At 32.7% G+C, this 10069-nt stretch overlaps 1 protein-coding gene across 1 annotated transcript; it reads right to left on the bottom strand.

The window, feature by feature from the left end:
- Positions 1–528: 528 nt before the first annotated feature.
- LOC104889306 (RNA polymerase II C-terminal domain phosphatase-like 4) lies at positions 529–4938 on the bottom strand. Its single transcript, XM_010674502.3, has 2 exons — positions 3124–4938; positions 529–710 (listed from the first exon to the last, which is right to left on the bottom strand). The coding sequence occupies exons 1-2, from the start codon at positions 4220–4222 to the stop codon at positions 529–531; spliced, it is 1281 nt and encodes a 426-aa protein (XP_010672804.3). The 5' UTR covers positions 4223–4938.
- Positions 4939–10069: the final 5131 nt, after the last annotated feature.

Below are 10069 nucleotides of genomic sequence, written 5' to 3'. Positions count from 1 at the left end.
ATCCTCACAAAAGATTTCAAAATCAAATATTTTATAAACTAAAGCATAAGACTTAGTATTAATCAATATATAGAGTAAAAGCATATAGAATAAGCCAAGAGATACTACTTCAAAGCTGATAAAATTTTGATAGTTGTTAATACTTATCATCCGAACAATCACATATTCAATCAAATACAACTACAAAAGTATGAATTTTTCGTATTTTTAAATAATAATTAACAAGTAAACTAGTTGATCTTTGAACATTTCTCCTCTTAAGCGAAAAGCTTATAGCCTTGCATTCTTTTGCTATATGCCCTGATATCATAATTCCATGATCAACAAGCAAATTGTGATGAAGATGTCACAAGTCCAAAATTTTAATGCCAATACTGGCAGTAACAAGTTTTTTCTGCTTCAGCTGTTGCTGTTGGCTGGTGCAGTTAGCCGAGGATGGTGCTTGAATCTCTCTTATCCAAGCTTTCCTCGAGAAGTTCAAGGAGATTTTATAATAACAGGGGATTCGTATCTAGTTGATCATGCTATTCAAGTTACAAGAGACATTCGTGGTCCTAATGCAATCAACAATATCTCAGGAAGAATTGTGTATAAGAATCCCATCAAGCTATGGAAGCAAGGGCGAGTTGCATCTTTCAACTCTACATTTGTGCTCAAAGTAACACCCGAGCCTAATCTTGCGGCAGGTGACGGGATAGCCTTCATCTTGACTAAAGAAGCAAGTGTTCCAGATCATAGCACAGATCAGTGGATGGGGATAGTAAATGCCAGCACCAACGGATCTTCTACCAGCAGTATAGTCGCAATAGAGTTTGACACCAAGAAAAGCTTCCCGGGGGACCTTGATAACAACCATATTGGTCTGAACATCAACAGCATAAATTCCATCAAGAAAGCCTCGTTGAATAGTTCAGGTCTTATTATTGCAAGTGGTAAGAATCTCACTGCAATGATCCTTTATAATGGTGTAACAAAAACAATGAATATATCTGTTTTTGAAGGGAATTTTGTAGGAGTGGAACCTCCAATTTTGTCAATTCCTGATCTTAACCTTCGTCAGTATCTTCCTGATGAAGTGTATTTCGGGTTTTCTGCTTCAACTGGACCCATAGCAATTCAGCGTAACTGCATTCGATAGTGGTACTTCACCATTGATGACATTATTGACATAGGTGAAGATTCAGAAGTCCCAATGTGGGGTTGGGTCGTGATTTCTCTAGGCATTGTGGTTTTACTATGTGGACTTGGTGGTTACTTTTACTGCAAGAGAGAAACCGGGTCATCGGATGGTTATAATTTACCTATATTTTCAGGGGTGGGTCCAAAGAAGTTCAAGCTCAAGGATCTCAAGGCTGCTACAGCGAACTTCAATCGGAAAAATGAACTTGGGAGAGGAGGTTTTGGCGTAGTCTTTAGAGGAAGTTTGGATGGACAGTTGGTGGCAGTTAAACGGATCAAAAATACACCAAAAGGAATGCAGAATTTGATTGCTGAAGTAACCACAATTGGTAGTCTTCATCATAAGAATCTTGTAGAATTAATTGGGTGGTGTTATGAAGGAAACGAACTCCTCTTGGTATATGATTACATGCACAACAGAAGTTTAGACACGCTGCTATATTACAATGATGGGAGCATAAGGATGGAGACATGTGATACAAAGCTAAGTTGGAGCAAGAGATACAATATTCTTTGTGGCGTTGCCCAAGCTTTGGATTATCTTCACAATGAATGCTTAAAAAGAGTACTACACAGGGACATAAAAGCCAGCAACATAATGTTGGATTCCGAGTTCAATGCTAGGCTCGGGGACTTTGGACTGGCTCGGATGTTTAAACGTGAGAAGACTCATCATTCCACAAAAGAAATTGCTGGAACACCTGGGTACATGGCACCAGAGCTCTTCCACACCGGCAAAGCAACAACAGAAACAGATGTATTTGCCTTTGGTGTTCTAGCACTAGTACTAGCCTCTGGGAAAAAACCAGGGATTCGAGATGAGGAAGATGAAAGTAGTGACAACATCATTGATTGGGTGTGGAAACTTTATACATTGGAATTGATTAACAATGCTATAGACCCTAAATTGAAGGGAAACTATGATGAAAGACAGGCAAAATGCATGCTTCAATTGGGTTTGGCTTGTTGCCATCCAAACCCAACCATGAGGCCATCTATAGGGTATGTTCTGCAGGTACTTACAGGCGAAGCAAGTCTACCATCAGTCCCTTTTGAGAAGCCTGCCTTTGTATGGCCAGCGCCTTCCCCGTCTTTCACTCATGACAGTTCATTTAGCGGAGGAATGCTTAGTACATTGACTAGCCTCAGTGGAAGGTGATTCGTTAATGAAAGTGATTATCTGATTCTGATCATGTGTTTGTATAGGAACGAATGTAATTATTTTTTATAAGTTGTTATCAATCTTTATTTCCTAAGATTTGCATAATTTAGTTTGTCGGTAATATGTATTATTTGTTTCAAAATAATTGATGTTAGAGCTTGAGAGGTTGAAGTGTTTATATATCATGTATATTCTTTAGAGCTTCCTTTTACAAATTCAGTGTGAACTCGAAAATCTAGAAATAATAGTCAGTTTCCTTTCCATAGTTGTGCAGAAGTAAATTGCAGTTCTTACATTTATAATTGGTTCAATAGTATCTATCCGGTGAACAAGGAAATATAATTCCATAACACCACAAAAATGTCTATACAATATTTTGTTGAACCAAGAAGATTTGGCCGGGCATAGAAGGGTTATAATGTGAGAAGAATTCATTTTAATTTGGCGAATCATCCAAACTTGTGATTAAGGATAGGAGTTAGCTCAAGTGGGTAGGACGCTCCCGCTTGGCCCCTGAGGTCAGGGGTTCGATCCTTACCCCAGCATTCTAGCCAATGTGTTGGTGTTTCCTACAGGCTAGTAGTCTTATAGGGGTTAGTCCTTGGGCTGACTTAATTTCCTCATTAAAAAAAATCCAAACTTGTGATTAGCTTAATCCTTCTTCTCCTAAACTTATACATGAGTACCAAAATTATGTCGTTCTCTTGTTTAGCTTAGTGACTGCAAAAATTCAAGATTTTGGTATAATTTGTGACCATCTAATCAGGCCTAGTTCAATGAACATGTAGCTACGTTCACAGGAAACTTGTCTTCTAAATGTCTACGCCATAAATGATATGCAGCTTCGATCCACCTAGGGTGCACCAGGAACTTGCCCTCTTGGACAGCCCAACGAGACTTCTCCGTGTCACCTTTTGTGGAAACAACATGGGTTACACAAGAATCAAGTTCAGTTGAACATAGAGCTCCCAACTCTTCGGCCATCTTCCACAAACGATGATTAGCAGCAACATAATTTCTGGGAAAAACTCCACTAAACACTATCTTACAACCTCTTAAAACTCCCTGTTTTGCTGTTTTTAGCAGTTGTCTGACATCTATATCAACAGTATCTTTATAATTTTCATAAAATTCATGGTGTATTCTTGTAAGAACACGAAGAATGGTTGCAAGTGCTCCATCATATTCATCCTCATCTCTTTTCAATTGAGAAAGAGACTTCCAGTTTTTGTAACCAAAACCACGACAACTAGAAGAAAAATAGTGATATCTATCCATTAAAATCAGATTTTCTTTGTGATTTTGCCAAACTGCTTTTGTATCATCAAGTATCATAACCATATTCTCGGGTATTTTTAAAACATCTAGCCCTTTTTTATCTCTATCAGGATAATCATCTTTTGAAATTATTCTTGATTTAAAAAACTGATCTTCAGGATCAAGAAGTTTCGCCATCTCTCGGGCATAAGCACGGTCCCCCAAAGTGTAAATACACAATTCAAACATTTTATTTGCTTCTTGTAAAAATCTATGAACAAACGGTCTCAACTTTGTAATTATCCCTATTTTATCTAACATAAACAAAGAAGATATAGTTCGATACTTGAGGTATTCCTCATCCAAACTTAAGTCCGTCAATCGAGTCGTATTAAGCAATGTATGATCTAAATCAAGAACTAGATATAGTTTTTTCTGGTTTAATAAAGAATTAACTTCTGGATTATGTATGTGAGAATTAACGTTATCATAAGGCTGAAAATCATTAGGGGTATAATCCAAAGTCTTACCGCACCATATACACCAATTGTTGAAGCGATGTATATGCTCACATGGATTGTTGTTAAAGATTGCAGTAGGAAAATTTAGAATTTGAGTGCTCATTGTTAGAAATTTTTGTTCGTCAAATTTTTCTACAGCCAGAATTCGACAGAGAAATATACAAAGGTGCGATTTTACCTCCCATATTCTTCGTTTTATAATCAATCTGGGGGAGGGGTTTGACAAATTTGGTTAAAAGATATTGAATATGTCGCCAATTCGGATTACTAAAAAGAAAGCAGAGTCCCACTTGACTTGGACAATGCAAGGTTATGTCGTTTTTTTAAATAAATAAAAAAAAAAAAAAAAAAAAAACAGATATAGTAATTAGATAAACAATCAGCAATCAAGAAAGAGCCACCCTTCCCCTAAAAAAAATAAAAAGAAAGAGCCACACTTTGAGATCTCGGGTCAACGGTCATTAATTAAAATTATGATTTTAATAAAAAAAAAATTAAAAAAGGAATGAGAGAGAAAATAAAAAAAAATATAAAATTATAAAAAAGAAAGAAAAAAGTCAAATTATTTATAATTTAACTTGTTTAAAATCATTAAGTACTAAAGGTACACTTATTCGGGAAAAAAATATCAAAAAACGACATATTTTTAACGCATAGGACAAAGATAACTTATTATTGACAATTATTTTTCTTTCACAATAAAAATAATAATAGTATGTTACAACTTCTTTGAGATTTGGGGACTGACCATAAAGCAAGTGTCCCCACGCCGCCTCTAAATCCCATCCTGCTCTCATCATTACAAACATCAAAAACCATCCATCCCTCTTATTTTTTATATGGAAAAAGTTCAATACTCAAATTGGCGTTCCAGTTTTGACCATTAGATGAAGGGCCAATTTGTTATTAATTGTATAGGTTTATAATTTTTTCGAAAACAAACCTTAAACAAAAAAAAATTCGAGAGCAAATCTTATTTTGAATTCCAATTATTGGTTCAAGTTTCCGTCAAATTTCGATCAATAATCCAAGGTTCAGGCATTCATCATGTTATGTGCAAGGCACGTGATTTCTTAAACCCAACAAAATTCATAACATGGTCAATATCGGAACCTTGAGTCAATGATCGGAATTTGCTATAAGATTTGTTATCGCAAAAGAGATTTTGTATAAGATTTTTTTGTAAAGAAAATATATAAAGTAATTTTTCACAAATTTCGTGTTCTATAAGATGATTTTTGGTTAAAAAAAATCGTAATTGCACATTGCACCTAATTCTCACTGCTCCGGCCCTGGTAAGACTAGTCAGTTTACTAGCTTGACTTTGCATAGCAATTTGTAATTACTTAAATATTTAATATCTAAGAATATTCAAATGATTTAGTCTTATCTCTAATAAAGTAAACTCCCATTAAAAGTCAGATAAAAACCTAGCCTCCTCTCTCCTTTTCTCTCTCTAAAACCCTAGCCTCCCTTACCCCTTCTTCATCAATTAGGGGGCTGCCATGGATGTTTTCATCCATGGTAAGTCCCTTTTTCCCTTTTATTTTCAGTTTTTAGTTCATTTTCTTGTTTTGTTCAATAAATTAGTATCTCTTATGAGATTTTCTCAAACCCTTTTATGGGGTTTTTAGTTTCTGTTTTGGAAATCTCCTTCTCCCCTATGGGAGTTGTGAGTATGGTTCTTTTATTTTTAGGTATGAGAAATTATTCTCATTGGTTGAAGTTCGAGATTCAACCTGAAGAATTAGGGTTTCACAACTTCTGTAAAATTATGGAAGACTATTGGAGTACGTTCATATCAAAATTTTCGCATCTGCAGATCGTATGCCGAACCAGAGCGAACTCACAGATTGCATTGCTTCAGATGAAGATTTTTATTAAGGCAAAATTAAGTCAAATATGCGATGTTTACATTTCTAGGGTGATATGTATTTCTATTAGAATTTTATGTTTTTCAGAAATGACTTGTAAGTGCCGTTTGATGAAATATTAATGAAATCCCTTTTCTTTCTTTAAAAAAAAAAAAAAGTAAACTCCCATTAGTCTTATCGATTTGACGACCTACTAGTCAAGAGTCAAAACCGTCTTACATATGTAGGAGATATAACCTTCATCTAAAGAAAGAGAACTATGGCATCGCTATTAGGTTGGCCTCCTCACAAGAAAACATCGAATATCTTGTTTTCAAGGATTGAATATGAAGTTTAGGACAATCCTGTTTGACAATTCATTGTTTTTCCTTTACAATTAGTGTGTTGGCCCAGGGTATTGCTTCGGATGTTTTTTTTTTTTTTTCACAATTGATGTCTTTTTTCCACTCTTATAAAAATTAATTCAAAAAATGTCTAATATTTAATTTACTTTATGTTTGCAATGAATATATAACATTGTGTGGATTTATGAAGCACTAAAAAAAAGTTGGTTGAGATGGTAAGGAAAAACTTTTATTTGCAAGAGGTCACATGTTCAAATCATGTGGCAAACAATATTTATTTTGTAAAATGACGTGTATGATTTGGAGCCGTGTATAATGTAGAACAATCATTTTGTATATTATGTAGTTGTTTTTATTCAAAATATATTGAATCCATAATTATTAGAATCCATTTATTTAAGATTAAAAGAATATAAAATGTAAAATTAAATTTAATATATATAAAATCCTTTATTACAACATTTTTAAACTTTAAAAATCTTGTAATCGCGATATATACAATTATAAAACCAAATGCAAAAAAAAAACACATTAAAATGCGGGGGAATACTTTGTAGGAGGTTTTTCCTAAAATCATGATTTGAATAGTAGCTGATTGATTTCAAGTTTTCATAATCATATCGTGTATTAAAAATAAATTTTAAAACCGACTAATGACCCGTATGTTCAGTGTTGATGTAGCTAATGTCATGATAAAACATGTGACCAACCAACTCTTTTTTTTGTTCGCTTCCTCTTAGTTGGTTTTAGGTTGTAATTGTTTGCTCTAATTAATATAATTACTTGCTTAGCAAAAAAAAATATTTTTTTAAACAAAAATAGTTGAAGGAAGAAGCTTTTGTTTGCCCATTGTTTTATTCAGAGGCTCATATAAAACACAATGCATGCCACTTGTGGCACTCAATCATGCAACAAATTTTACTCCTTGCTTTTTTGCAGTCCCGCTCAACCCCTCTCTCTTCTTAAACTATCTTATTATAGATTTTTTATTTTTTGAATGATATGATTATCCAAATTGTATTAAAGAACAATATCAAAGTTTTATATAGCATGATTTTCATCACAATGAATGAGGTTATCTCAAAATTTCTAAGTGAAAAAATTAATTTAAATATGGCATGTTTTTGTCTTGATTTGCCTTCTATTTCTTAATCACCATATGACTTGTTCTTTTCCATATTCTTTTCGATTTTTAGAATTTTATTGTAGACCAATTTCAAACTTCTATATTTACATTCTAACATACTCGTGAATGAGGTGTATCTCGGAATTCTAGGGTGAAATATTTATTATTGCCTTGTGATTAAAATTTTAGAATCTTGTAATGAGAATAGTTTAAAACTGGCTTACGACCCTTGTGCTGCAAGATTACGACTTGTGAATTATCTATAGTTAGTAGTAGGATTGTTCTTATTTTTTTAGAACGGGCCCTAAAAAATGGACCTTCTTAGGGTCATTATTTAACTTTAACTAATTTTTTAGCGATAAAACTTGTCTCATAGATACTTTAAATTCATGTAAGTTTTATGCCATTATTCCTTACAGTCAATTTAAATGTCTATATCAATTTCTTTACATACAAAAAAAAAAGTATAGTCCCACTAATACCATAGTTCTCATGTGTGGGTGGACATAATATATGTTGATAATAAATTTGATCCGAAAATTTTAGTATAGGTTTTTACCTCTGCAAATTACATGAAAATGATAAATTTAAGATTTTATGATAGTTTTCCCAAAAATATTTTGTAAAATTCATAAATATTTACCGAAATGTGATAATTAGACCTATGTACTAAATATAATTTAATCAAAGTAAAGAGTGATTACGTTTTCCATCATTTTTAAAAAAAATGACAAATTAAAGTAGCAAGAAGATCATGTAGCAACAGATGGAGTATAAGTCATTGCTAGGCACTAATTAATTTCGTGTTGTAGGAAGACTCCAATAATGCGTAAAAATAAAAAATTGGGTGTAATACAATTAGTAATTTAATTCTGTATATTATTTATCCCAATACCCTTCCAAACAACACACCAAGCACAATTTACAACTCTAAAACATTAACAATCCAAGACACAATAAAAAAAAAAAATTTAACATAACTATAGTTTCTTGAAATCAGGTGATTGCTTCTAAAGGAATTCATAAGATACACTAACTTGTCCTATTTGTGGCGAAAATTCACAATGCTTAAGGTGGTATTGATTGAATATATGCATGATTGATATAGTGTGAATGATTAAGTCAATAACTTATCCTCTAAAAATAAAAGTCCCTAACCTATTAAGTTACAAGTCTACCATTTCTCATTTGATTTACCTCACTTTATCTGCGAAGATGAGTATCATTCCCAATATATCAATTAAGTATTTTATCTTTGCAGTTATTGGTGTACCTCAATAACATAAAATTTCTTTAATTATCCTAGCTTTGTATTATACTACCCTAGAAAATGCTTTTTATTAAAGTACTCAATATGAGTATTACAAATATATAGTAAAATAATTTCTCCTTTTCTCTCTCTTTTCTTTAGAATGTTGTCCTGTTTTCTCTTCTCAATATAATCTTTAGAAATCCATTTCCTATTTCTTCAATGAAGTTCACCAAATGATTACGAACATGATTTCAATCAATCCACCATCCTAGATCTTCCAGATTATTCACCCAAAAAAAATCTTTTTCTTAATTTCTAAACCAATGTTCTCAATTGGGACTCTCTTAAGTCCAACTCATTTTCATTTGCACAACTATCTTTTCCTCTACTTTTGTTGTCGAACTTGAAGCCACTGGTACTTGTGTCAGAGTTCTGCCACCAGCGATCGGACAACGGTTGATTGTTGAGTGTTGCATGTTCTTTTTCGCTCTCCTCTTTATTTTCTATCCTACTCTGTATCTATCGCTGGAATATCCTTATTTTTGTGTGTGTAATGGTGCCTCGCAAATTTCTGCATAATAATATCGCATATATATAACTGCATAAAGTTTTAAAATCTCTTGCATTTTTTTAGTGGAATGTAATAATCTTGCCTTTTTTTTATGTTGAACAATCTTGTCCTTAATCACGGCATTTTATACAATCCATTAATTTGGCAAAAGAAAAAGGAAGTTAAATATAATATATATTTGTCAACCAAATCAATCTTTGCTTGATTTAAGGAATCGAATTACCTTTTATGATCAATTTACTATAATTGATCAAATTACTTCTAATTTCCAAAACTTATATGACCATGGCACACACATCAATTGATTCTGGAGTCTACCCGTCATCAAATTTGGAGATAGAGACTACACGTGGCATTGAAAATGTGAGGATAATTGTGGTGACGACATTTGGCGGCATTGATATTAGCTTGATAAATAAGCACTATGTACTTAGTTATATATATATACTAGCTTTAAACCCATGCAAAATGCACGGAAGGTTTTATATAGATATGAGTTGGTCCCGTCCATAATCTATGTGTTGCATTTTGTTTATTAAGTAGTGTTTTATTCCAATTTATCTAATTCATAATTATTAGAATCCAAGTATTTAAAGTTGAAAGATTATAAAATGTAAAATTATATATCACGATATTTGTTACAACATTTTAAAGTTTGAAAATCTTATAATTGTGATATATAAACTGATAAATACGTTATGAAACAAAAAACACATTAACATGCACCGGAAGTTTTTTGTTTTGAAAATTTAATATTTTAGGATGGTCTCGTAAAATTATAGT

Source organism: Beta vulgaris, chromosome 3, assembly GCF_026745355.1.
Source record: "Beta vulgaris subsp. vulgaris cultivar EL10 chromosome 3, EL10.2, whole genome shotgun sequence".
Classification (NCBI taxonomy): domain Eukaryota; kingdom Viridiplantae; phylum Streptophyta; class Magnoliopsida; order Caryophyllales; family Amaranthaceae; genus Beta; species Beta vulgaris.
Note: the sequence above shows the minus strand (reverse complement) of the source record. Positions and strands in the feature narration are given on the sequence as shown.

Excerpts from the sequence above, each read along its gene's own strand:
- LOC104889306 (XM_010674502.3), bottom strand. The coding sequence starts at position 4,222 with ATGAGCACTCAAATTCTAAATTTTCCTACTGCAATCTTTAACAACAAT. Across the intron at positions 711-3,123 it reads TCCTGTGAACGTAGCTACAT|TCAAGATGAAGGCTATCCCG; the intron begins GTTCATTGAACT and ends TTGCTTCTTTAG.